General features: G+C 47.1%; 1 protein-coding gene and 2 long non-coding RNA genes across 16 annotated transcripts in view; 1 reads left to right on the top strand and 2 right to left on the bottom strand.

The window, feature by feature from the left end:
• COL6A3 (collagen type VI alpha 3 chain) overlaps positions 1-4,440 on the top strand; it is a 53,212-nt gene extending 48,772 nt beyond the window's left edge. For 8 of the 12 annotated variants that reach the window (XM_015868077.2, XM_015868084.2, XM_015868088.2 and 5 more), the window contains 4 exons: positions 569-748; positions 861-914; positions 3,694-3,864; positions 4,020-4,440. In XM_015868077.2, coding sequence (XP_015723563.1) covers positions 569-748; positions 861-914; positions 3,694-3,864; positions 4,020-4,060 — 446 coding nt within the window. In that variant the 3' untranslated portion in view covers positions 4,061-4,440. The remainder of the gene's footprint in view (positions 1-568; positions 749-860; positions 915-3,693; positions 3,865-4,019) is intronic. The other 4 variants (XM_015868079.2, XM_015868081.2, XM_015868082.2 and 1 more) reach the window with 4 other exon arrangements.
• On the bottom strand, positions 748-25,560 carry LOC107316509. 3 transcript variants are annotated; one of them, XR_004307866.1, is made up of 9 exons: positions 25,387-25,560; positions 22,722-22,863; positions 16,521-16,748; positions 14,445-14,586; positions 7,803-7,885; positions 6,785-6,944; positions 5,058-5,162; positions 3,332-4,981; positions 748-2,705 (listed from the first exon to the last, which is right to left on the bottom strand). It is a non-coding gene; the product is annotated as an uncharacterized LOC107316509 (long non-coding RNA). The 3 variants fall into 3 exon arrangements; XR_004307865.1 differs by having other exon boundaries at positions 3,324-4,981; XR_004307864.1 differs by lacking the exons at positions 748-2,705; positions 5,058-5,162 and having other exon boundaries at positions 4,872-4,981.
• A 220-nt stretch (positions 25,561-25,780) lies between these two features.
• LOC116653654 overlaps positions 25,781-27,363 on the bottom strand; it is a 30,477-nt gene continuing 28,894 nt past the window's right edge. Inside the window, exon 3 of the long non-coding RNA XR_004307867.1 lies at positions 25,781-25,877. This is a non-coding gene — a long non-coding RNA (uncharacterized LOC116653654). The remainder of the gene's footprint in view (positions 25,878-27,363) is intronic.

The following is a 27,363-nucleotide window of genomic DNA, read 5'->3' on the forward strand; positions in this document are numbered from 1 at the left end:
GCTTTTCAGCAGGCTGAGGATATTATAAACAGAGCAGGGCAGCAGAGATGGTTCTCTGCAGAAGGGGAGAGACCTGCACATAAATCTTAAAGCAAACCTTGGAGGAAGCCCCAAATTGTGCTGTCCTTATATAGGCAATGCAGCTGCTAGCAATGATGGCCCTTGCTAGTAAAAATTCTGGGGTTTGGGCCTAAATTATCATTTCTGGGCAGGAAAAATACCTCTTCTTATGCCCTGAAGAATACCAGGTGTGGTTTGCCTTTAAAGGTAAGATAAACACACTTAAGAACAGAAGTTACTGCCAAGGTAAAGACCTTTGGAAATGGACATGGGGGAGCTGCGTGAAGGGAGGGGGAGAGAAGGGGGAACAGAAATGGAGTGATGAGGAAACAACCCCAGCAGAAATATGACCCACCTGCATGGTCTGATCCAACCCTCTTGGCTTCCGATGATTTTAAATGCTTTGGGTTTGATTTATTTTATTTTCTCCTTTTCCTGAATCTCTTTCCTTTTTTTCAGCTTTTAACCCTTCCGGAATCATTTAACCTTTGCACCTTTTGATATGCAGATTTGGCAGACCCTTGCTTGCTGGACTTTGACATGGGCATGCAGTGCAAGGACTATCAGGTTGTGTGGTTCTTTGACTACAAACACAAGATCTGCAGCCAGGGTTGGTATGGTGGCTGCGGTGGTAATGCCAATAGATTTGAGACCGAAGCTGAGTGCAATAGCAAATGCTTGAAACCATGTAAGTACCACACGGGGGTTAATCCTTCCACTTTTTATTGGAGTTTCAAATAACGTTTGGATCAGAGAGAAAACATCCTTTAAACACCAAACCAACACACTTTTTCCTCCAGCAGCAGCTGAGAAAGCCATGCAGCAGCCACCCCTTGAGAAAAGATTATCGCCAGGTAACACACCGAAAAATTAACCATAAAATAAAGCACATCCATCATTCACCTTCACCATTTCACAGCATTCATCCATGCTTGCCCACTATGAGATCACCAGAAGCACCTTGGTTTGCATTTGCTCCCCGATGTGGCCATGCCTCACCATCTGCTTTGCATGAGCAAGTCACCTGCATGCCTTGTCTCACCCCAGGAGAAGCTGTGGTTGCACGACCCAAGTGCAAGCCATAGCTAACACAAAAGCAGGCTGGATATTGTAAGAAGTGTGCAGCAGCGCGGTCCCAAAGCATCTTTTGTTATCACTGCATGTCTAAGCAACGCCATCGCTCATCAGTGTGCCTTTGTTGGGGTGCGAAGAACTGCAAATACTTTGCAAGGGAAATTGTGGCACAGGTCTGAAAGCTGAAGAAGGGGCCAGCAGGAAAGTGGTAACAAGCTCCTTTGCTCAGGGTATTTCTCAGCCCTTTGGTTTCAAGGACCTGGGAAGAAAGCAGGGACTTACAGTCACCTGTGCTGGCAAAGCAGTGGGGTGGGATGGGAACCTGAGTCCCAAAAGCCTTTCCCTCATGGCGGTCTCCCCTTCTCACAATCTTTTGGGGCCCTTTGCCCCAAAAGAAAGGGGAGAAAGCTAGAAGCAAAGTGAGCTCTGAGACTGAGTTTGGGGGCTCATGCAGAAACTAATGGCTTGAGTTGGGAGCAGGATTTCACCCTCATGGAGCGGGGAAGCCTTGCTGGTGGGTAGTTCTGTATAGCAACATGTGTTTGGCTATCCTTTCATTATTGCAATTTATAGGTATATATATATGTTTAATTTAAACGTGCACCTAAGGCTTAGATGCATTTTCTCTATTGGGATGACTTAAATACCCTGCTGATGGTGGCAGCCCCCATCTTTTGAACATGATGGAGCCAGATGGCACTTAAAGCACATTTTAGCTCCTTAGCTCTTCGAAAAATGAAGATAAGGCTGTTTTGGTTTTGTTTTTTTTTGGCAGGAGAGGTCTCAGACCAAATGCCATCCTGTATTTTGGATGGAACAATTGAAAGATGGGGAATGATAGCATCCCATAGTGCTCTCAGCCTGGAGGTCAGCACCAGCCCACATAGTATGAATACCTGGGCTGGTGAATGGAAGGTTGGAAGGTCACTCTTCAAGGGAATCTTCACCTAACACAGCACAGCAGCCTTCCTGAAGCCAGCACTGAAATCAGATCTGCCTCCAGCACGGCCATTGAATTTCCCCATCCATTAGTTGATCCTGAAAGCTCCTGCTGCCATCAAAGAGTATGATGGGGTGAAGAAGCAGGGATGCTTTGTCCTTGTGCTCAAAGAGAAAATACAGGATCCCTCTCATGGGCTGAGTGATGGCTGGCTGGATTCATGAAAGGGTGCACAGGGTTTGGAGCAGAGTCATTCTGGTGTTTGCATCTGCTGGTGTTTTGGAAGGCAGGCCGGAAGGGAGAAGGGCTTTTAGCAGAATAAATAGAAAAGGAAAAAAGCTTGCCAAAGGGATGGGGAAGCTTTTGGCTGGAGGAGTCTGATAACAAAGCTGAATTGGAAGTTCCAATATTGATTTCAAATTCCTAGGAGAAGCAGAGATTTAGAAAGAAATCCTACTTCAACAAGCTGCTTTTAGATCACAGCAAAACAAACTGTCTGTGAACAAGAGAGTCCTTTCCAACGCTTCTCTCTCAAAAGAATTCATTCCCAGCTCACACTTCAAACCATCCAGCAAATCTCTGCTTGGTATGACCCATGCAAGGTCAGGCACTGATCTGCTCAGCTCCATGACTGCAGCACACAAAGAGAAAAGGCAATTAGAAGGAGAGGACAGGGAGAGCTTAGGCAGGGTCCTGCCCATCCCTGGGTTCTGATGGGCATGGGGTCCATGACACTGATTTCTCCCTTTCCCTGTCCCGCTGGCTGCAGCATTCCTGTGCTCTGTGCAGCTGCCAGCACCAGCCGCAATTTCCTTTCAAGCAAACCTGCCACCAGCACTTTCTTATTTTCTAGGATTTGCTGCCAGACCTACTTTCTAGTCAGGATTTCAGTGATAATACTCTGCATCCTTCTTCCCATGAACATTTGGAAAGGGTTTAGCATGCATTTTCTATCATCAAACTCCCTCCAAAACTTTGCTTGCAAGTATACCCTTCCATTAATTCACCCTTTATTTCTATATTCTTCTCTATTCTCCTCGTGGATATGTGGGAACTGTTTCTGGTAGGACATTGCAGCTCGGTTTCTAGCACCCCGTCTATAGTGTATCTTACAAAGGGTGTGAGGTTATCACAAGACAACTTCAGGAGGTAGATTTCCTGGCCACTCATGGCTGCTATACTCTGTCTCTGTTTTTGGGAAAATGATGGCAAAAATGGTTTTCCCTTAAGACCCAGATCTGACACCTACCAACTTACTTCCTTGAAATCGAAGGGATCTGCTGACAATTGTTGCCACGTGGCACATGTCCTTCTCTCTGCCTTTACTCCAGCTTCACACCATGGATGCACAAAGCAACACAGCTGATGGCTTGAAGAACAGGGTTGGCATCTTCTCAGGCTCAGTGCTGGGCAAAGACCTTCTCTTTGTCAACACAGAGATGGGGCTCAGCCACAGGAGACCAGGCAACACCTTGGCTTCAGTCCCCCCTTCTGGTCTTGCATGCCAGCCGTGTTCACTGGCATTTTTTTTTACCATGCAAATGTCTTGAGGGAGCCTGTGTTTAGCCCAGCAGCCCAGACCTCTAGCTGACTCTTCTTTCTCCTGCTTTTCTCTGCAGTCATGGACATCTGCCTGCTGCAGAAGGAGGAGGGGACCTGCAGAGACTTTGTGCTCAAATGGCACTACGACGTGAAGACCAAGAGCTGTGCCAGGTTCTGGTATGGAGGCTGTGGAGGCAATGAGAACAGATTCAACACACAGAAAGAATGTGAGAAAGCCTGCAGCCCTGGTAAGCACCCAGAAGTGGGCAAAAAAGTGCTGGGTCTGCAAGTGGACTGAGGGCGGTGTGGGCTTTGTAGCACGGTCACCAGCAGCACTTACCCTCCCTCAGCATCCCACTCGGTAACCTCATGTATCTTCCCCTTCTCCATCAAACTTCCTCAGGTAACATCAGCCCTGGCGTGGTGACGACGATAGGAACATAGAGCCAACAACCTGCCAACACATACCTCTGAGACAGCCAGGAGCATCCACCGTTGCCACCTTACCCCAATAGAAGCTAAGGGTATAGACTACCTTGCACTGTACTATTTCATGCTTTTAACTTCCGAAGCAAACCTTGAAGAAAAGGTTTTGCTGTATGACCTATCAATATGGTGCTAAACTGTTTGTGGACTGAGTGCTACGTGTGCCCGGGATATATTGTATAGCTTCAACATTACAAAATATTTACCTGATTGCAGATTGTTATTGTGTCTGAACACGTATCTAAATTACCCTCTCTTTCCAATTCCGGCAGCCTGCCTATCTAAGGCAGCAGAAAAATTAGCAATGAAAATAAATAAAAATCATCATAATAATTTCACTGCAACTGTTACATGCTTGCTTTTATCATTTTCATATCTGAGCATAACTGCACATGGAAAGCCTTGGTGTAAGGGAGTAGCTAATGCTGATAAATAAGCCGTTCAGTGTTTCGTTCTTCCTTTTTGTTTTTCTCCTTTCGCTGGATCAGATTTGCAAACTAGATCTCTCTTATGCATTTGTAACATATGTGGCCAACCAAACGAGCAAGGAAAAGGAAGCAAAGTTTCCAAATGCAAATGCACTGCTGGGACCAAGGCCTCAGTTAATGAATTGTTAAATTGTGGTGTAGAATGTCTCTGGCATTCTTCTCATGTTGTATGTTTTATAAAACACAAAGCAAAGCAATTTGGGGTGAGGTGGGCGGGTGGGTGGGGGGGGGGGGGGGGAATTTTATTTTTCTTGTGGATTCTGTGTCAGGAAGTCTATACAAAGAACTTTTAAATAAAGTCTAATGGAGGTTTTGAGAAACTCACGCTTTTGTCCCTCTGTCTGTAAACGTCGTGATGGGCATCGGTGCAGTGATTTGGCGATCCCAATGGCTGTAAGAGGAAGGATGGTTGTAGTATGGACATCCATCACTGAGAGCCCCCCCAAAAGCATGAAGTAGATGAATACCCAGAAATACCAGTCGGGCAAAACAACCACCAATGGGGTGGGAAGGTGGATCCTCCAAAGCCAGCTTGGTCATTTGAAGCTAATCCAGAAAGTGCTCTGCAAAACCTGGCAAGAGCAGCACAAATCAGATGAGAGGTTCCTGGAGAGATAGACAAGGAGGAGCCCTCCTCTTATAACCATATGGAACTGGGACAAGACAGCTGACTGCCTTGGCTTCGGCTCCTGGTGACTCAGAGTGCCATGTACATTTGTCTGTACTCTCTGGTCAGCTTTGGCCCCATTCTCCTGCCCTTTCCCTGCTTGCTCCCTGCAGCTTGCATTGCACTTGAAGCTTCATGCCCTATGCTTTCACTTAAAATTACTGAGGCTGCAATGAGCATGACACACCCTGTATGGATAATGAAGAAAAAAGGGCATCATGATGCAATTACCAGCTCAGGATTTGCTCTTTCCACTGCCAGGTTGCCCTTTGCTACCACAGCCCAGTGGAGCAATCAGTGCTATGAGGTTCTCATAAATGAGATGCTTCACAAGTTGGAAGGGATCCATAAGAATCACTGAGCCCAACTCCTGCCTCCACACAGCACCTCACAGGGCCAGGATAGGGTCCCACATCTTGGTGAGCCTCAGCTCCAAGGGAACTTGGCAGTGCTTCCCATGACCAAGCAGAGGAGCTAAGGCACTTACAAGGCTAAATAGAGCTGGAAGGACACCTCCAGTTCCCTGTTCAATGCTGCCCCTGAGTCCAAGAGGCTCACCTTGACATTTTTAGGAGTGTAGACTTTGTGGCAAAGAAAACACATAGGACTGAGATCTGCCCCAGGCTTTGTCCCCATAAGGATTCACATCTCTAGGTGCTCCTATGCTGTTCTCAGCTCACAGAGCAGCCCAGCTCATGACATTTCCCATCAGTACCCAGCTGTTGCTGGGGATGCTGCTTCAGCTGGGCATGAGCTGAGCCCTGGCAGCCACGCTTGGGAAGCTATGCCGTTTATTTGGCACCATCCACGAGCACATTGCAAGGGCTCCATTAGAGAACGAGGGAACAGGGAATTGACTTTTTATTGCACTTATTAATATAGTTGTTTCTCATAACGTCTGCACCCAGCTGGAGCTGCCTGGAGGGCAGAGCAGTCTGCCCTGCACTCATTCCAGTGTGCACAGGGGCATGCAGAAAGCACCCTTTTTCTCTTTCTGGGGTCATAAGCCTTGCAAACTGCACTCACCCCATGCTCCTACATGTTGCCTCCTCCACAGCCTCTCCTTTTAGGTGGGAGCAGAGAGGGTTAGGTGGGTTACAACGACCTGTGAATCATCCTTCCCACCCCTCTCTCCCCATCACAGTGACCCTGTGTCATGCAGCCTGGGCTTTCCCAAGGGCAGTGGGCGGCTTGAGGCCCCCCATGGCCACTCGCCCCTGGGATTGGGCATCGCTTTGCTCTCCCGGGCCTTTTAAGGAAGCACGCTACGCCCTGGGCCCCTGGCCAGTGCGGGGTTACACATGGAAGTCATCTGCAGCTGGGAGCACATCTGCCAGCGTGGCTGCAGGACTGGAGCAGAAGTAAAAATAGCTCGGCACAGCTCCGTGTCCCGCCTTGCTCGGCGCAGGCGTGCTGCTAGATGCTGCCCTGCAGGAACGTCGCTGGCCTTCCCCTCCTCTGCTTGTGCTTCCAGGAGGAAACAAAACACTCCTCTAAATTCTGTGATTGCTATTTTGTTTTACTTACAAACTCAATTCTAATATAGCTGTTCTTGCACGAGTTGCCTGTGTTTGTCCTGTCTTCCATCCTCTTCCTGTGCTGGCTTCTGGAGTAGCTGTTGGGTAGGTGTCTGTCCATCCTTCTCTTTTTGTCCCTCTGTCACAGGGAGGTGAAGGAGTTATCAGCCCTGGAGGCAGGCAAGAAACATTTAGGTATTATACTAAGGGATACGGCTTAGTAGGGAAATAATGTTCTATGTGGATGGTTGGACTGGATGCTCTTAGAGGTCTTTTCCAACCTCGGTGATTCCATGATTCTATGATCACCCCTCACTTGCGTAGGTGATAACCAGATGCAGAGCAGATGGGGAGTGCTCACAAAATGGCAGGAGTCAGCAGGCAGGAGGCTCAGACCTCCCAGCAGCAGTGCCCAGGGCTGAGCTGCATGTCATGGGGGTAAATGGCAATTAGTTGGGACCATGCTCCAGCAGCAGGGTGATTTATGAGACAGCGGGAGCAGGTCTTTCCTTCACTTAAGCAGAGCAGATCTGAAACAGATGTTTAACCTTTATCTCGATCACTGCAGAGACAGAGAAGCAGACAGGGGAGAGAGAAAGACATTTGAGTTTCCATTGCCTGCTGCTTCACTGTCTTCCAAAGTCAGCTCATAAAGAAAAATGAACACCATCAGCCAGGAAACTTTGCTTTGGTGAACTATATGTTTTGTTTTGACATTGGCTGCTATAGCGACCACGCTGAAATAAAAGTGCAGCCGGCTGTGATGACCTCATTCTGTTACTCCATCAAAATCCTGTATCACAAAGATGCAACCCGGGAAGATTAGTGTCTGAAGATTTGCACATAGGCATGTCTATCACTCTAGTGTCCTGGAGAGCAGGGCTGAGGAAGGGTGAGTAGAAGGAGAAGCAGGTTTTGAAGGCAGCCCTGTGCGGCTGGTGGATGTAGAATCATAGAATTGCATGAATTGGAAGGGACCCTTAAAGACCATCTAGTTCACCTCCCCAGCAGTGAACAGGGACACTTACAGCTAGGTCAGCTTGTTCAGGGCATGGTCCAAGACATGAAGATCTCCATTGCAGGGAAGTACAGGCCAAATACATTATCACTCCTGAAACAAGATAGGAATAGTTTAAGCATGTAAGTAAGCAATATATATCATACCATCTATGCATGGTATCTTCCAGGTTGAGCATGGCCAGTGAACTGGAGCGGATGTACAAATCTGAAAGGCCACAAAGAAGTTGCTAGGGAGGAAGGCAGCAGTTTGTTATTTCTGAAATATTAGTCTAGTTTTCCAGCAGTGATTAATTCTGCAGATGGGGAGGTTGCATTGGAGGTTAATTAAAAAAATTAGCACTGCATTCAATTGACTGCAGCTTCGCAGAGGGCATGGAACAGCTTGATTTTCAAATAAGTGGACAGCTACCACTCTTCAGCATCCCACTGCAGCCCCGCAAGCTCACTGCTTCTCCCAGCCCTTGGAGCATCCCCATGCTTACCGAGTGTTTAATTGCAGTATGTGCAAATCTGGGGTGAAAGCGTTATTGCTTACAGTGGAGCAAGCAAAAGTTAAAACAAGGGTCATTTGAAAGGAACGTTAAATACGTTTGCTCATTACTTGCAAATTTTTCCTTGGAAACCTGGCAGATTTTATAGCAGGGGCAATTTCTAAGTAAATGATGATCAGTGTTCTAAGAGAGGTATTTTTGCAGCAATTCTTACTCATGTTATTTCTTTCCCAGAGTGAAACTGGTAAACAAGACATGGGGGAAAGGCAGAGGAGCAGCTTCAAAGATGCTCCCTTAGGAGCACCCCTTCTTTGCACTTAAGCCTGACTTCAGCTGCTTAAAAGCAGCAAATAGCCCAAAGGTTTTACCAAGAAGAACCCCTCACTGTGTCTCTGAGGAGTTTCAGTTTCCTCCACAGTGGTATAACACATATGAGCAAGGATGCCAGGAATGGTGCTGGCTACAGCTTGGGGATGGGCATCGAGGTTACCCCAGGATGAAGAGCCCGACATAGGGCTACCTCCCGCCCTTAGTACATTGCTTCCAACCTGCCCAACACCGTCTCTTCTAATCACTTTCCTGTCACTTGTGATTTTGTCATTCAGAGCCTTCTCATTTCCAGAGCACCCCTGGCCCATTTGGCTCCTCACCCATTGCTCCCAGTTTAAGACCTGCCTCACTCATTTTGGCACCATCAGGAAGCATCATACTGAGAACAACACCTGGTTTCCACCTGCCTCCCTTCTGCAAAAAGCTCCTTTCCTCCTTTTTTGGGGGAAAAAGAAATAAGAAAATGAAAAAAAAAGGACATTTTTCATGTAGCCCAGAGCCAAGCTCATTGCGAAAGAGCGCGCTGTGTTCTGGTCAGCCCCATCCATTGTCCTACAGCTGTGTTCCACCGCAGCACTGCTGCTAGTGGTCACGTAAAAACAGGGCTGAGAACATCCCCTCTTGCAAACCCTTTTGACAGCCAGCCCCTGGCAGTGGCACTCACTCCCACGAGTGGGACTGATGTTGGCAATCTGCTCCCTGTCCCATTGCCAGACTTGGCAAATAAGGTCACGGTGCTAACACTGCAGAGTGCGAGGAGTTTTAAGCCACTCTGATCCCAAACCACAAGGAGAGGTCAGGGCAATGTGGATCCCAAGGACCACACTACATTCAGAGGAAGGTGTAGGTGGGAAGTGCATTGCTCCCATACATGTAGACTGGAAAAGATGAGCAGAAAGGATTTGCTTCCGCAGAAAACCCATCTCCAGAGCTGCTCCCTCTCAGACTCAGCTAACTACGTGTCCGTCTGCACCAGCGATCCCAGGAATTTCCACTGCACCCTGCTCAGGAAATCTCTGCATTTTTTAAAAGACGTGCCTATGGAGGGACACCAATTGCTCTGTGAGTGCGTGAGCGCTGGGGAAGGGAGAGCCCAGAAGAAAAAAAAAGAAGTATCCCAAGCAACGAGGCTGGTTGGAAAAAGCAGTCAGGAGTTTGAAGCACATCCAGACCACTGCTCTGGAAATCAGGCCGAAAAATCTTGTGACATCAGGCTCTCTGCGGAGATGGCTGCTATTTCCCAGCTGGAAAGCCCTGGGAATGTCACTAGCAGCCCACGGAGCTGGGAAAATGAGGGCATGCCACCAAACAGCACTGTGCAGTGAGCTGCTATTGAGCACTAAGGTAAGCTGCAGCAGTGCATTCTGCAGGGCACAAAATGCAAACAGCACTCCATCAACCATTTGCACCAAGACTTCCAAGCACACCCAGCACTTCGGGACAGCACAGGAGGTTGCTGTTTTGGAGGCATCGTAGAATCATTCAGATTGGAAAAGTCCTCTCAGATACCCAGTCCAAACCCAGCCCACCCCACCATGCCTACTGTCCCCATGGTTAGGGAACACCTCCAGGGACAGTGAACCCAACACCTCCCTGGGCAGCTGTGCCACTGCAGCATCCCTCTTTCTGAGATAAATGGATCCTGTCTGTGTGAGAGATCTGGATTTTGGCATTTCCTGCAAGATGAAGTGGGAAACTGTCTGCCACTGGGATGTTATAGGAAGGCGGGATGAAAATCAAAGCCCCACTGATACTTTCAAGTGCTGGAAAGCCACTCATAAATGCCTTTAGATACCTGTGCCAAGAGAGACAGCAATCCAAGGCTTGTCACTGGTCACATCCCCCAGGAATGATAACAAATCTGGGGAGCTGTCAACAGGGAAAAGAAACATTTAGGACTTAAATGTAAAAGAGAGGTTGTCAAGCCTGTTGAGCAGTTGGCTTCACAGGACGATGGATACAGGCATGGATGTGAGCGATGGCAGCCAAGAGAGCAGTAAGCCCAGATCCCAAAGGTTGTTCAGTTGTTGTCTATGTCGAATCATAGAACTGAGTTGGAACAGAGGTTATCCAGCCCAACTCCCCTGCAATCAATGGGGACACCCACAGCTCCATCAGGTGCTCAGAGTCCCATCCAGCCTGACCTTGAATGACTCCAGGAATGGGGCATCCACCACCTCTCTGGGCAACCTGTGTCAGTGCTTCACTACTCTTACAGTTAAAGAAAACACCTTCCTTATATCCAACACAAATCTCCCCTCTCTCAGTTTGAAACCATTTCCCCTTGTCCTATCACAGAGACCCTGCTGAAGTGTTTGTCCCCTTCTTTCTTATAGCCCCCCTTAACATACTGGAAGGACACTATCAGGTTTCCCTGAAGCCTTCTCTTCTCCAATCTGAACAACCACATCTCTCTCAGTATTGTATCCCCCTCAAACACTTAGTGCTTGCTAAGGGACATTTGTTTGCAAAGGGACATTCGCTCACAAAGCCAAAAAGAGCCAGCAGAGGAGTGTGTCTGCAAAGCAGGCTCTGCAAACTGGAGCCGTTTGGAGCCCCCAGGCTCCCCCCAGCACCATCCCGCCCCACCTACCCAGCGGCTCCAGCCCCACACGGCTGCCCCACAGCCCCAGCACCCCCAGGCTGAGCCCCAGCCGGCGTCGCGCTGCCTCCCCCGCAGATCCGGGACCCGGCAGTGAGCAGCCTTAGCTCATCGCTGGGGCACAGCCAGCCTAGAGTGGGAGGGAAGAGAAGGGAAAGGCAGCACGGGGGATAGGAGGGCTGGAAAGGGGGGAAAGAAGGAAGAGAGAAGCTTGAGAACGACTCTAGATGAGGCTACTGTGACTTAGAAAGAGGACAAAATGGGGATGGGGGGGAAACCACTGAGGTAGGTTAGCAAAACAGCCTGCCAGAAAACTTCCCAGAAACTGAGGGAAAATCACTGTTGCTTCAGTTCAGACAAGCTCTGCTGAATCATATGATGTGCTTCAAACCCTGCGTGTGTTTGATGTTTGTAGGTGTAGGTGCAGAGCCAAGGGTCACCCTTTGGGATTTCAAGCATGTCTTTGCTAATCGTGAGGTTTGCAGGGGAATACAACTGCAGCACACGCTCATAGAGCAAGGGATGAAAACCAATAGCATGCTACTTGTAGGAGAAATTGGAGGTAACCTACACACAGCACATATGGCAAACTGTGCATCAGGCAAGAACATTTCTAGCTCTGGGAAAGGTGCTTTTGTCACAAAGCTCTTGGCTTAAGGTACATTAGGTAGATCCTACTGATGCTTTCCTTGCTTATTTTCTTGCTCCGAGGTCCAGGTGTATTGGAAATAAAGGAGAACTTAGCCAACAGATCCTACAGATTTAACACAACCGTGATCTGCGCTGGGCCCACACAGAATGTGGGACACTACATGGAGACATTCGCCATGTAGACGGCACTAGAGACATTCAAGGCCAGGCTAGACAGGGCTCTGAGCACCTGAGGGAGCTGTGGGTGTCCCTTTTCATTGCAGAGGAGCTGGACCAGATGCCCTTTAAAGGTCCATTCTAACTCATGTGATTCTACAGAACCCCACAGAGAGCCCAGTATTCCTCATCTGGATGCGGCACAGGCCACAGGCAAGGTCTCTTAACCTGTCTCTTAACCTCTGAGAACAGCCAAGACATCTATGGCACAGAACTGTATTTGTCCTTGTGGAAGACAGCTCGTGTGTTACAGGTGTGGAGCATAGCCAGATCCAAGAAACCACACAGGTGGTATCAGTAATGCCAACATGGGACGACAAAGAAAATCAAACCCTTATGTGGCAATGGCCAGCCCACCTGCACTGCAGTTTCTGGAAGTGATTTTATTAACGAGGCAGCATGGGTAAGGGGCTCTCCCTCCTAATGGCTTGCTGGGAGGTTCCAAGATGAACCAAGCCCTGCTAATCTTTTGTAAATGTGAGAAAAGCAAGCAAGGCTTAGGCACACTTCAAGCTGTTTCTCATTAGCGTGGGAACTGGAGGCGTGCTGCAGAGATGTTCCTCAAAACGGGGCACCCAGCCCCTTTGGTACGGGAATGCAGAGCTAGCTCTCTGTCCTTCTGCAGCAGAGACCCTTTCTACTCCTCAGCACAGCCAAGGGGTCCGGCAGGGAAACCCTGCAGCTCATCACCCACATTGGAGGTGAAAGTCTGCTTCCCAGGCACCTCATCACCAGCACTGCTGCATCCGTGCTGGTGACAGGAGCAGCCAAGCCCTGCAAGGTCAGGGCAGGACATCCATGAGAAGGGCTGGGAGCATGGAAACACGGGGCAGGGAGTGGAGCCGATGCACTTTGGAAGAGCTGAGGAATGAGAAGCATGATGTGTGAGCAGAGCCAGCAAGTGGGGAAGGAGACGGGCGCCCAAGCTATCGGCCTGTTTGCAATCAGTGCAGGGATGGTAGCAGCCCGGCCGCCAGGGACACGTAAAACAATTTGAAAAGCTGCTGGAAATGGGCTGCAGGCAGAAGCTTGCTCTGACTCAGGTTTACTGCTCCAGCACATACTTCCTATTAAAAACATAAACCTAATCCTCATAACAAGGATCACCAGGTAGTGTGGCCCAGGGAAGCATCACCTTTGTGCTCTCATATGAGTTTAAGAATAGTTTATCCCTCCTCAATATCAAGGGCAAACTTGAAAAAAGAGTGAGAAAACACTCTGGTTTGCTTTCATTCTGGAAGGGAGGAGAAACTCCTGTGCCTGTGTTGGTGTGGCGTTTCAGGAGGAGGGTCCCAGGCTGAGTGGAAAACAGCAGCAAGGCCCATTCAGTTGTAGTGGGGGAGCTTTGGGTTTGGTGAAGTCTCTACCTTAGGAAAGCCAAGAAGAATGCTTGGGAGGAAGAGAAGCTGAGCACCTCTTAAACCTCCTGCAGTCCAACAATAAGAATTCCAACAGCTGGAAAATCCCTCCAGCTCCAACCACAGCCAATGCTGTATGAGTCAGATTCAGTCTGAGTTTTGGGGTCCAGAAGGACAAAGGCCACACCAGGAGGCATCCAAGGCCAAGCTGGATGTGGCTCTGGGCAACCTGGTCTGGTGTTTGGCGATCCTACACATAGCATAGGGATTGAAACTAGAAGGTTTTTTGTGGTCCTTTTCAACCCAGGCCATTCTATGATTCATCTGGTGATAGCCACCAGTGGCCCATGTCTCTGGTCTTCCTGTCCAGAGAGAACCTGGCTGTTGGCAAGGAGTAGAAGAGATGTAAAGTTCTTTTTTAAATGGGAACCAGCATGCCACAAGCAGCTTTCACCAATACAACTGATTGGTGCAAAGCTGGAAGCTTTGTATTATGTTTTTCTTCTGTCCCTACAGAAGTGTTTTGGTATTGGTTGAACAGGGTTGACTTGCTCACAGAGACCCTGGAGGCTAACAAGGCAGCATTTGAACCCCACCAAGGTCAACCAAAATGGATTTCAGCTACAGCGGGATGGTTTTGAGCACAGGCCAGCAAGGATCTGCTGAATCAGAGTGGGATGGGTGGGGAGAGAAGAGGAGGAACAACTCTGTTTTCAAATGGAAAATATTTCAAGACCCCTTCTGAAGCCAACTACACTAAGTCTCACCGCATCCTTGCAGGGCTACCAGCTGCCAGGGCAGCTTTCAGGTGTGCAGACAATGAGAAACCTCCTCTATAGAACTCTAATGAAGCCCCAAAGGATATCAGCTCCACCATAAATCACGAGGGGTAAGACCCTCCCTGCCTGCACCCCACTGACATCCAAGGGATGCACCTTTTCCAGGGCAGCCTCCAGCTCACATGATCTATTCTTTGGAAAGACACAAAATAAACCACGTTACCCTGGACTTTCTCCTCCTCCAAGGGATTTCATCCAGCGGTTTTCCTGGCCGCAAGCTGCTTTCAGGAAGCTGTTTCTAACAGTGGCACGGGGTCATTCTTCTTTCTGCTTTTCCTTGTTGTGAGCTTGCTGCATCCCAGCTGCTGGGTATATAATATATATATATATTAAACTCTCTACACAGCAAACAAAATATCCATACCTGTATATATATATGTATATATATACACATATATATAATAAACCCCCCTCAGCCCATGGATGTTATTTTCCAGAAACTCAAGGATAGCAACCAACCGATCCCAGGCAGAATTTCTAATAATTTCCTCCAGTTATCAGCTTTTTCCCTTACTTCATGTACACCAGACTCTGCAGGAAGCCTTGCCATGCCATGAGGTTGTTCATGTTTCACAGAAGTGCCAGACACCTTCTTGCAACAGAGACCGCCTGCCTGTGCTTACAGAAAGCCAGCACTGTCAAGTCAGACTTTAGTCATTGCTGGAGACATGTGGGGTGACATATAATGTTAATTAAGGGAGATCTAAGTCATACAATGGCTGTTTTTGTACCTGCTCAGCACAGCACACTTCAGGCCTCCTGGGGTCCTGCTTTCCTTGGTAGACAGGGAAACATGTGGCTAGACATGAGCACAGACTGGGTTTCATTGCTGTGTTAATGAATTCTGTTAAAATTGTCACTGCCACCAAACCTTTGGTCACACATTAACAAAGCACAGCTCTGGTCATGCATCCCATGCTCCTTGAGCTGCACACGTGGATGCTTCATGTTGCCCACGTGGAGCACAGAAGAGAGAGGCCCCAGGCTTTGCTTTGTCTTTGTCCCCTCTGATTTCCCGGGGACCCTCCCTGGGGACTTAGCAACAGGGAGAGCAGCAGTGAAACGTTTTGCTTTCCTCCCAGCAGCACAAGGTTGAGCACCGGGCTGAAAACGTGTCCTCAAAAGCTTGGTCATTTGGCTGTTTTCCCTCTCATTTTTCAGCAGAAAGGCTTGGGCGATATTTCATAGCAAATAAAAACCAGGCATGAGAGCCTAACTTTCCTGGCGGCCAATGGGGTGCAGAGCTGGCTGGTAGCCCCATGCTGCTGGGATGCACTGGAAAAATCTTCCCCGCATGAAGGGAACCAGTTCAGAGCTGGAAACCAGAAATCTGTTATAAACAGCTTCTACACCTCAGGACAGGAGAAAAAAAGATTTTCTATGATACGGCTTAAATAAGGAAAAAAAGGAAAACAACCAGTGAAAGCCTACATATACCACACAACTTCATGGCTGTGATTTTGCTAAAGAGCCTTTTTGCAAAGGCACATGGAGATATGTGATCCTTCCTAAGCAACAACCTGCCCTCAGGCTGAACCTGCTGTCTCCCAGGGAAGCAGAAAAGCTCTGTGAGTGATGAGCTGGCAGGTGGACAGGAGGCAACAACATGGATGTGGTTGGGAAGCAAAGAGACCTGTGCCTGTGGGAGCAGCTGTGTTTCCTACAGGTCCTACAGTGTGTAAGTTTGGGCAGGAACATGGGGTGCTGGGGGCGTGAGGGGATGCAAAAGAGTAAACCACACCCTAAACTAATTGTTCGTTATAGAATCATAGTACTATAGAATGGTTTAGGGCACAAGGGATTCCACAGCTCACCAGTCCCAACCGCGGCCATGGGCAGGGATATCTCCCACAGAGCAGGCTGCCCAGCCTATAGGGGTGTTTTGGGAGGTCCCCCAGCCTCGGGGAGGTCAGGGGACATGTGATCAGCCCAGCCAGCTAACTGCATACTGAGTATATCTGCTGCTTCAAGCAGTGTCTGCTCCCTCTCCCAGTACGAGCCTGGCAGCAGACCAGGGGACAACATTAACAAAGGAAAAGATTCAATTATTTAATTCAGTTCCTTAACGCTCTGAAAATGAGCACAGTTTGCCAAATCAAACACTGGCACAAGTGGGAAGGAAAAAGTTAGGTGCGCATTTGATTTACGTGCTGGCTGCAATCCTCCCCCTGGAGATGCTTTTCGTTTATGGCTGTTATCAGTTCGTCTCATCAAGCTAAGATGATAACAAGGTACTCACATGCTTTTTGGATGTGCTTCCCAGTTTGTGCTGTATGGGTGACAGAGGCTTGGTCCTCTTCTGCTCAGGGGTACAAAAGGAGAAGGCAAAGAGCAAAAAGTAAGGTCTCCAAGTCCAAGCTGACCTTAGCACACAGCTGGCCAAGGCACCACCCGTGATGCTCTGTGTCCAAAACTCAAATTATCCACCCTCCACGTGGCTCTGCACCTCCGCTTGGACCCACATGGTCTAAGAAGAGAAAAAAAAGTACAAGAAGAAACCTGTTCCTCTACTTACATTCTTACATTTTTACAAGAAACTTTCAGTCTTACAAGCTGATTCCTGCTGTTATGTGCTCATGGATATGAGCATCCAGTGCAGAGCAGGGTAAGGGGATCAAGGCAAGCCCTCTTCCATCCACATAGCAGAGAGTAAGTCATCCAGCATGGCAGGGCTTGTGGGGTGACATGGGTTTTCTATATCCCCATTTGGGACCTGCTTGAATTAAGACTCAATTTGCGTGTGATCCCTCATCAGCCCAATTCTTTTAGCAAAGCTAGGAGCTTTCCACAGCATTCGCTATGGCCTGAGCTGAGCCCAGCTGGAGCCAGGCCTCTGGAAGAAGCAGAGGTGTGAACTGGTAGAATGTGGAAGCAATTTCACAAACCTTTCATTTGTTTGTAGGAGAACACGAAGAAAAGGCAGAGAGCACAGACAACAGGCAGCAGGCCAGAGCCCAGTACTGCTAGCATGCACCACACGTTCCTCTGGACATCTCCAAAGCAATTTGGAAGAGCTCAGTCCTAGAAAGGCTACCAGCATATTACTTACCTGCAAGCAGGGCATGCAATGCTTACTCTTTAGCTTTGCAGTTGGACCATGCCCATCACAGACACTAAGCACTGACGCTTAGTGATGGGCTGGGAGCAAAGTGATCTCTTTACTTGACCAGTGCTTAGCATGTGGGTTTCCCTATCAGCTCTGGGTGCACCAGTACTTCCCAACAAAATGTGACTTCACCTTCCCAGTGCAGGAAGGAAAAGGAAATCACATAACTAGAGTAAGGCCCAAGGCTTCAACAGGGGAAGCACAATGAGGAAATGAGCTTCACCAACAGCTCTGGAGCATGCCCTTGTTAACTGCTGTAAGGGAAGACAACCACTGCCAGTGCTTCTAGTGAGCAACATCCATTCTGAAAAATGCACGTAACTGCCGTACTTTTAAAACATACGTGTGTATGGTATCTACAGATTGAATCTTCAGCCTGAATTTTGAAGCCATCACAGTGCAAGCCTCTAATTCTCCATTCTGAAAGCCACACTACTGCTACTTTTGTCCGGTAACAGAAAGCGCTGGGTGGGTGTTTTTTGTGCCTGCCAACGAGGAATGGCATTTGCCTGAATTTTGCTTTAGTTTACTCCTCGTCATCTACAGCTTGATGTGTAAGAAGCTGTAAATCTCTATTTTCAGATGTAACTCTTCAGCATTTTCTTCAGCCTCCGAAGTCTCACATGATTGTGCTGGCATTAACGCCAGAAAAGTTTAGTCACGGCTTACGTCCCTCCTGTGCCAAGGAAGACAGAAATGAAAACAACCAAATCCAAAGCTAGTTGATGGGCTAAAACCCAGCTCAGAAAAAACGAGCTATAGAGGCACAGAAAAAGGAGGAATTCGCCCCAGGCAAGATATCTACCAAGTGGGAATTTCTCCATAAATCAAAGGAACATCCAGTTCCACAAAACTTAAGATTCGAGCACATAGTGGAAACCCACAAGGTGATCCCAAGGATCACTGAGGCAGATTCCAAGACCTGCGTCCTTTTGTAAAGCTGGGCAGCTTCATTATTATAGTGACCACATTGGTTTTCATTCTTAATTTTCCTATTCTTGAAAGAAAAGGAGAGAGCAAAGCAAAAGCAAATCCCATCAGATGCCTGTCTTGTTTTTAAAGCAGAAATTCTGTTTTGGCTGCTGACACCACTAGAACCAGTTCCTGCTGCAGTGCTGGACTGAATTCTGCCATGGAGCATGGGCAGATGAAATTTGGGCTTCGCAACAATTGAATCTCACTCCTCTGCCAGACAATTCCATGCCCAGCTTGGCTGGGGCACTGTGCTGGAAGACACATCTGCAAATGCCCATGAATATAGCATCAATCTGTGCAAGACTTCATCCATTTTTACTGCAGAAGAACCACCTTGGCTTAAAGCAACGTGTGTGTATGTATCTGTACCTGCAGACATAACCTCGGTAACCAGTGTGAGATGTGAATGATGACTCCACTGATTTTTCTTCTGGAGCAAATTTCCATTTATGATCCTTGAACTTAAAATAAGTGGAACAATAATGTCAAAGCAGCCACGTGCTTCCTGTTTATCTCTGCCATTCCTTCTTCTGCTGTGCTAGCAGCAGCCTGACCTGGAACTGAACACAGGAAAACATGTAAAAGCAATTGGGCCATGAGAAATAGCTTGTCCTCGTTCATTCTCCAGTTGATCTTCATACATACCTCTTTCATGGCAGCCAAGTAAGTCTTTCCAAATGAGCTTTCCAAGGCTTTCTCAAAACAGGCACAGCAGAAGTCAAGGACGCTAGGGCTCTTTAGAACCAGAGCTTGAAAAAAGCATTTTCCATGTCCACAAAAAAAAGGCTGAAGCAGCATCTAAGAAGCCATCCAGTTTTCTGCACCTTATGGCGACCAAGGCTACTCTGCATGATCACTCGGATGAACAAATCTGGATTAGATCTGTATGTGCTCAGAATCGCTTGTATTTTACTTTCATTTTCAGGGCAGGAATAAATAAGGGCTGTGCACTATGCAAAGGATGGAGCTCACCAGCTGGCTAACCTTGCTCCAGTTCAGTTGCACAGCTGAGCCTGACAACCCAGTGGGTCTCAATAAAGCCAAGACAACAGGTGGACAGAGTCAGACACCATCAAGGAGCTTTTGGAAAGAAAATGTGTGGAACAGAGAAACTTCCAAAGAAATGAAGGGCTGGGCAAAGAATAAATGGCAGAATGAATGTGGAAAAAAAGTAAAGCATAAAATATAAGCTTGGTCGAGAACTTAAAACTATGGGGAACATCACAGTTCTTGTCTTTATGTACATAAAAATGCTTAGATACAGTGGAAGAAACATCAGGGCAAGATCTTGCAGAGACTGGAGGATTGACAGGTTGCATTCCAGAAACCAGTAGCTTCTCCAAAAGAAAGGCATACTACTTAGGCTGGAGGCTATTAGTTGCCAGTTCAAGCTAAACCAATGGTATTCTTTAAAGTGCTACTTGTCAGGTGATCTATGGCAAATACTGCTTTCTTGCTTCCCTTGCACCATGCAGGCCAGTAGTGGCAAGGGACGTGCTGCCGTCACTGCTGTCTGCTTGCTGATCTTGCCCCCGAGAGCAGCCCTTTGCCAGGAAAAACACAGGAATATTTCCATTTTAGGAAGTGAGCTGTTATTTCAACTTTTTTTTTTGGCCAACATCGATTTACGCAATTTGATACTGGTAAGGGATGGAACCCTTTCACTACACTTTCTACTGTTCACAGTACTTTTAATTATCAGCAGATCTCCTGGTCTCCTTTGCACTCAGTGATTTCTGCTAAGAGGCCAGCTTCTCAAAATAGCTGAAATGTTAGTGGATGTGTGGATCTGAACAGAATATGTTGAGGCATGACGCCAGGACCTCCCCCTCTAACTACGCAATGACATCCTGTAGACTTCTAATCAACGGTAGAAGAGAAGTAAAGCTAAGACATGTTAGTTTTACTTCCATCATTGATTTCCATTATATTGCTACTTGCTAGGTACCTGAAAGCTCTAAGACAGTCTTTGTGCTTTCCCTGAGCCTGATTAGAGAAAAGACATAGCAAGGTATGTTTCTTGCTATCTGGAATAAGTAAATCAAGCATGGGAAGGAGAAAGAAGAAAAGTGAGGCCACACAGATCCTTCACATTTACCTCATAATCACACATATATGAGCATCTGCACTGTAGTAACCAACTCATGCCTAAATAAAACTCTCAAGCTATCAAAGTCAGTTCTCACTCAGCTCTTGACTCTATTTCTACTGCAAGTTTGGATCTCAGAACAGCACAGGAAGCTTGTAAAAACGCCGTAATTATTTGTTTCCAAATTCAGGTGCTTTCAAAACCACCTTTCCCTTTCTATGGACTATGAACTATAAGTAAAAGCAAGCCAGAAAGAAGATGTAAAACCTTGGGAGAAAACCTACACTTTGGATGAGCTGCTTTTCAGGGCTGTTCCAGTGAAATGAAACCACAGACTGAACTGCTGTGGTTCAGGTCCCTGAAACCTCCCTGAGCTCTGGCAGCTCAGAGCTGTGCCCAGTGCCCTGGGTGCTGCTCCATGCCCACCATTCCTTACCCCCACCTGACCCTCCCAATGCAGCTCTATGAGGCCTCTCCCTCAGTCTCCTCGACACAGAAAGGTCCAGTAGAAGACATGGCTTCCAGACTACAGGGACCACAAAGCATCCTAAGATTCATCTATCAGTTTACATATTGATGGGCAGATAGCCATAATGAGCTCCGGAAAGCTTGTGTTCAGCCTCGGTCCCGTAAGGAGGAATATCAAAGGGAGCACAACCTCAGGGATCAGGGCTGTCCTGAGGTAGGACATACACACTTGGCCCAAAGCACACTCAAGACAACTGCTTTGATTTCTCCTTGAATGCATTAATGTGCAGAGCGGAAATATCTGGAGTTCAGCTGGGACAACATACAGCACAGCTGGGGACCCTAGAGAAATCTGAGGCTTTATGAACTCCTTCAAACACTTCCTTATTTTCTGCCCCCCAGTTCACTCTCTTTTTTTTTTTTTTTTTTTTTCCCTAAGAAGTGCATCTTTTCCCAGCGAGAGACACTAAGTTCTTGATTTAATAACTGTGGTGAGGGCTATACTTTACACGTAAATAGAGAGATGTGCGGTCACAGAAATAGGAAAAACTATGGGAAAAATTCCTCTGTTAAAATTAGCCTTCTTTCACTCTGTATGGTAGAGAATTGATCTTTAAAACCAAACTCTGCCTTCAACATTCCCCAAATTTGCAAGCACCTTGGCATGCAGCACTCTGTAGCCATCAGAAAGAGAAGCACTTTGTGGGTAGAGTCAGTTTGTCTGGAGGTGGGTAGGAGGGACATGTATTTGAACCAGCCTCTTTCCCCAGGGAGGCAAACCCCACTTTGTACTTCTTTTACATTTTATCCCAATGCTACAGTAATTTCCAAGTGACTTTTGCCCTTTTTTTTTTTTCTGCAATGCGCCCAGAGCTTTCTGGAAGAAAGGGTCTCAATCAGCGTAGACCATGAGTCACTTGGAGGGAAGGGAGGCTCCATTGGAGCTGGGGATACAGCTGGTTTGCAGTTCCATTCCTGAGTCTCAAGAAGCCATGGGCACAGAAATCTGTGCAGGAGCTGGAAATGGTGACCAGTTAGGTCCCCAGCCAAACCAGGGTAAGATTTTTGCTCTGTGAGTCTGATGACCACATCCAATAGCCAAGGGAGAAATGAAACAGGAATATCACCATGATGATAGCCACAGAAACTGCTAGCAGAAGGCACGGATCCAAAGAAAGGAGAGAGTTCCCACAGAGCATACGCCATGTGCTATCTTCCTGTCAGCAACTATTTACTGGATATTCAACAGGCTGCAGCCAGGTTTTCCAACACACTCCTTTTCATCCCAAAAGACTACTACAAGCTTCTCTTAATTTGGCCTCCCTAGGCTGCAAGGAAATAGTGGGATTGAGGTTTTAGGGCACTCAAAATACATCTTACAAGGCTGATTGCCCACATAGTTGACACAGTGCCCATGTCAAGGTATTTCAGTAACATCTAGCTTTTTCAAACAAAACCAAGTAACCCACCTTTTACTTAGGCATGCTTTTTTTTCCTGCTGAAGCTCTCCCATTTAGTTTACCTTGACAGAGATCTGATAAAACAGAGAAGTGTCTTCTGCAAGGTCACTTCCAGACATTGGCAATGGGCAGGAGCAGCAGGGAGCATTACAGCTGTGCTCTGAGCTTATGGCTACATGAAGGCACCTTTTCCAAGAGGTGAGCACATCTCTCCATCGCTGCTGGTGACCCACTCACTGATGAGAAGCTCAGGCTTATTGAGCAACAAGAGATGAAGAAACAAACCACGAGGCTGGATGTGCCATCAAAAATTAAATTTTCAGCTGCAATCAGCTTCCTTACCTCTGGTTTTCTGCTCTGTAAAAGCAGCAGCAGTAAACACTTCCCACAACATGGTGCACTAAGGGAAAACATGGTCTTTGCTGTTGGGTAGCAATCCTCATCAGCCAAGGCAGACAGGCATCTTGGTGGGGCCGATCTGAAACTAGGATAGAAATACAGCTAGTGAAAACCTGGCAGAAGCAGGGAGCCCAGCCCAGTGGGTCAAGTCCTGCCTGCTACCAAATGCACAAGGCAGACTTCCCAAAGGCAGGCAACAGCTCCTCTAGGTAGGAACCTCACATGTGGGACTCCCGTATCAGATATCTGGGGCACAAGTATTCTGTCAGACACAGAATGTTTTGCATGCTGGAGTTAACCCAGTTAAGTGAAAGGGAGGGTAGAAAGTCAGCTAAAAGCACAGGGCCATGTGCAGATGAAAGTGATATCACTGATCTCTCTCTGGGAAAGAGGACAACAACAAAAACCCAGCAGATTATAAAACCAGAGGTTTCTTAGCTAAAGATAGCCTTGGTCTGCTGCTATCCAGGGCAATCCTCTTCAAATCACCAGCAGCTCCTCCACAGCCAGGCACATGCAAGCCTACAGCATCAGTCTACACTCTGGGTCACTTCTCTCAGCTTGTTTCAGCTCAGAGTGGATCTAGAGGTGCCATCTCCCCCTCTGGCTGGAGCAGCATATACAAACTTAGGCAATCGCTGACAGAACACCGATGTCTAAAGGAGACAGAATCACACCGGAATCACAGAATTGGAAGGACCTCAAGGATCATGTAGTTCCAACCCCCTGCCTAGCAGGGTCACAAACATATGCCTTTACTAGATCAGGTTGCCCAGCGGCCCCATCCAACCTCGTCTTGAACACCTCCAAGGACGGAGGCATCCACAACCTCACTGGGCAGCCTGTTCCCAGGACCTAACCACTCTTCTAGTAAAGAACTTTCCTCCCTAACATCCAACCTAAATCTTCCCTCCTTCAACTTCAAAAACCATTTCCCCTAGGCCTGCTAATATCAGCCCTTTCGAAGAGTTTACTCCCCTCCTGGGAGTAAGTTCCCTTCAGGTACTGAAAGGCTGCAATGAGAGTCACCTCGCAACCTTCTCTTCTCCAGGCTGAACAAACCCAACTCCCTCAGCCTGTCCTCATAGGGGAGGTGCTCCAGCCCCCTGATCATCTTTGTGGCCCTCCTCTGGAGACCATGGGTACTTGAGACAAATCGCACCCTGACTACAGGGTGATGTGAAAATAAATGTACATTAGGCTAGGAAGACCTCCACGGTGAGACCCAAGTGGCTTCATTTTCCTGAGAAAGGCTCAGACATCAAAGCCTGGAGAACACTCACAGAAAGTTTTCTATGCCATTTAACATGCAGGGGGATATGCTTCCCTTAAGACACATCCAGCTGGGTTTTAATTTCTTTCCATGGAATGGCTCCTGCCCACTGCACCGATCTCAGTGCCAGCAGTGATTAGTGCTGTCCTATCCTCTGTATTTCAGTGTAAGTTATGGCTCTCCTGAGATACAGTAAGGGTGTATTAAAGGCGTGGAATCTAAAATTCAGAAGTTCAGAAACAAAAAGACTTTGGGGACCAAACTGAAATACTGAAAATAGAAGTTCCACGAGCCAACACAAACTCAATTTCTTGTTCCATTCTCCTCCCATGCTTCTCTGCAACACTGGACGTGGGGGTTGAACAAAGTCATTCATAGACTTGTGCAGGACTAAGCAAATTTGTTTTGTTTGGGAAAACACAAGAGCATTATCAAGAAAGTCAAAACATTACTTGTGAACAATTGTTTTGAACAATTAAGTGCCAAGTACCAGCCAATACTTTGATCTTCCCCTTGTGCATCTGCATTACCCTAAAATCAACCAATACTCAGAGAAATCCTCATCCATACAGCTCTTTCCCCAGGCTATGTGCCCACTGGCTGGCCCTCACCCCTGAAACCAGAGCTGTCCCTATGCAAGAGCAGCTTGGAGATTTCCAACAGGGTAAGCAAATCACATCTTCCCATCCCCTGACCAAGGATGCAGCACCAGAGAGATTACAGAGAGCTACACAGAGAAGGAAGTTCGCTGCTTACTTTGTCTCATGGGAAAAACATGGGTGGGAGCACCACATTCTGACTTCTTGTCACCAGCAACCTGATCCTGGCCATTCTGGCCAGCTCCACAGCCTGCTGCCCCAGGCCGTGGCTTGCTTGATCACTAGCCATGGCATTATGCATCATTCGTGGGAGGTTTTGCCCTCAAAAATCAAATCAGTGTTATTCTTCCTAACACATAAACCAAAAGCTATTCTTTTTCCTTTCCAGAGTCGGAGGAAATAAAGCCATCTGAGCAATTAGCAATGCAGGCTGGCTGAATTCAAGCCCAAAGCATAATACATATTGAATATTATTACCAATTCTTCAGACATTTTGGTTATAATAGAATATAATAGAATAGAATAGGACAGGAAATAGCATTGTTCTAATATAGCAAAACTGCCTGACAAAAGCTTGATGTAGTTACATTAATGACACGACTGCAGACATGACCATAGTGCTGGGAGAATCATTAAATTGAGCTTGCATATATCAATAGCAAAACGTGGCCTTGGGGATGAGTTGACTCTCTATGCTGAGACAGCAGAAGATGGGAAAAGAAAGAAGGTCACTTACTGCAGGTCAGAGGGGTGTAGAAGCCAGCTGTAGGTGTTTTAAAGCCCCATCCTCTTTACCTCCCTGGTAGGTATTGTTCAATCCTTCAGCTGTGTCTCCAAAGTTTTCCTGCCGTTAGAGGAGGTGAAGCTCCCACCAACTGCTTCCAGACCATAGAACATCTCAGTTCACCATGAGCCTACAGAGAGAATTAAGTACCTGAATTAAATACCTTAGATTGCACTCAGAAGTTATGCAGGAACTTTTACAAACATTAAATAAAGAAGTCTAGGCCTTACATATAGATCAACAAATTCCCCTCTGCTATGAATCCACAGGTGCCATACAACACACCTGCATGCTCTCTCAAAAGATATCAGGTAAGAACAGACAGACTTGAGAAAGAACCTCTCATCAGCTTAAGTTCTTTTCCATATGTTGAGTTTTTCTGCTGCTCAAACAAGGGAGTTTGTGTCGTTGATGCCTTCTCCGACACTGTACAATTCAAATTCCTATTGGGTGAAAAAAGCATGAACTATGATAACTCATTTCACATTATAAATGGTTCTGTTACTGAAATGCTAACATCATAGAATCATTCAGGTTGGAAAAGACCTCTTAGACCCCCAAGTCCAACCCTGGCCCACCCCCACCATGCCCATTGACCACATCCCCTCAGTGCCACACATTAGAAAGCTTTGACCCTTAAATCTTAACCTATTGTGGAGATAGGTTATTCTTCCTTTGTACGGCTAGCTGGTGGCCATGGCCCTTGAACACAAATCTCAAGGCCACCAGGAGGTTAAGAATGCTGGTTTGGGATTTACTTCTTTTGATAGAAAATAAAGGAATGCCAGTTGACCCTGGATAGATCTGGGAGCAACAGAAAGATGTGGATAAATGCCTTTATGTAATCCACTAGTATGAAGCAGTTCTTTCTGGTTCAAAGTGCACCCTCCAAAGTGAAAACCAGGCTTTTCATCAGGATAAACTCCTTTTGGCTCTGAACAGAAGCTCCAAAGAGACTGAAACCTCTATTTACTCCTGTCACTTGACCTCTTGTTTCTCCTGAGTTTCATTAACAGTATCCTGCTTGGATGAGTTTGCTTTGAACAGCACATCAAAAATATTCATAGTGTAGGAGTTAGAACTACATTTGGTTACAGGAACTTGTAACAAGAAACCTTTTTTTTTATTTCCCTAGAAAGCTCAAAGAATGCTGAAAACTACACAATCAATGGAACCAGCCTAACTCTAACACATGATAAGTGAGACCTGAATAAAGCAGACCCATGGCAAGATGTGCACTGTCCTGCTGTCCTAACAGGCTGTTTTCAGCCTGAGTAGCTGCAACATGATTAAGGGCTGAGGGCTGAACCATGTTTCTCAGCCTGTAAACAAACTTAAAGGTGAATCCTAAGATCTCTTGCTGTAACATTTTCTGCAGCACACAATTTGCATCTAAAACGTCTAGAAAAAAGCCAAAGACATCATGGAGCATAAACCTCAGCCTGAATATCCCCTGACTCCTGGATTTCCGTGGGAATCTGGAATTGAAACTGGGAAAGCCTAAGGCAGATTTCCTGGAATAAAGGAGTAGCTATTTAAAAGGCAATTAGAAGACTTTGAAATCCATAAACCCAAACAAATCATGCTGCAGGACAGTCTGTCTCCAATCACCGTACCTATAAATCTGTCCTGAAGCATTAGCAGTGCTGTGCATCTACTGAATAACACACCCTCATTGCTTAAGTGGGACCAAGGTACACTCCAGAGCAGGCCAAAGTTGCAGTCTCAGCTTCAAGCCAGACTCCAGTGCAGCACATCTCTGCTCTGGCACACCATGAGTATCCAGGCATTGCAAATCTGGCTGCCCTATCCTCCCTGCTTCACCCAGTTTCACCCAGATGGACTAACCAAGTTTGCTGGCAGGGAAGTCTGGCAGTCCTTTGGATGAGCTGCAGTGGTGGTCATACACATGATGCAAAGATGCACTCT

The sequence above is a fragment of the Coturnix japonica genome, chromosome 7, assembly GCF_001577835.2.
Source record: "Coturnix japonica isolate 7356 chromosome 7, Coturnix japonica 2.1, whole genome shotgun sequence".
In the NCBI taxonomy this organism is placed as follows: Eukaryota; Metazoa; Chordata; class Aves; order Galliformes; family Phasianidae; genus Coturnix; species Coturnix japonica.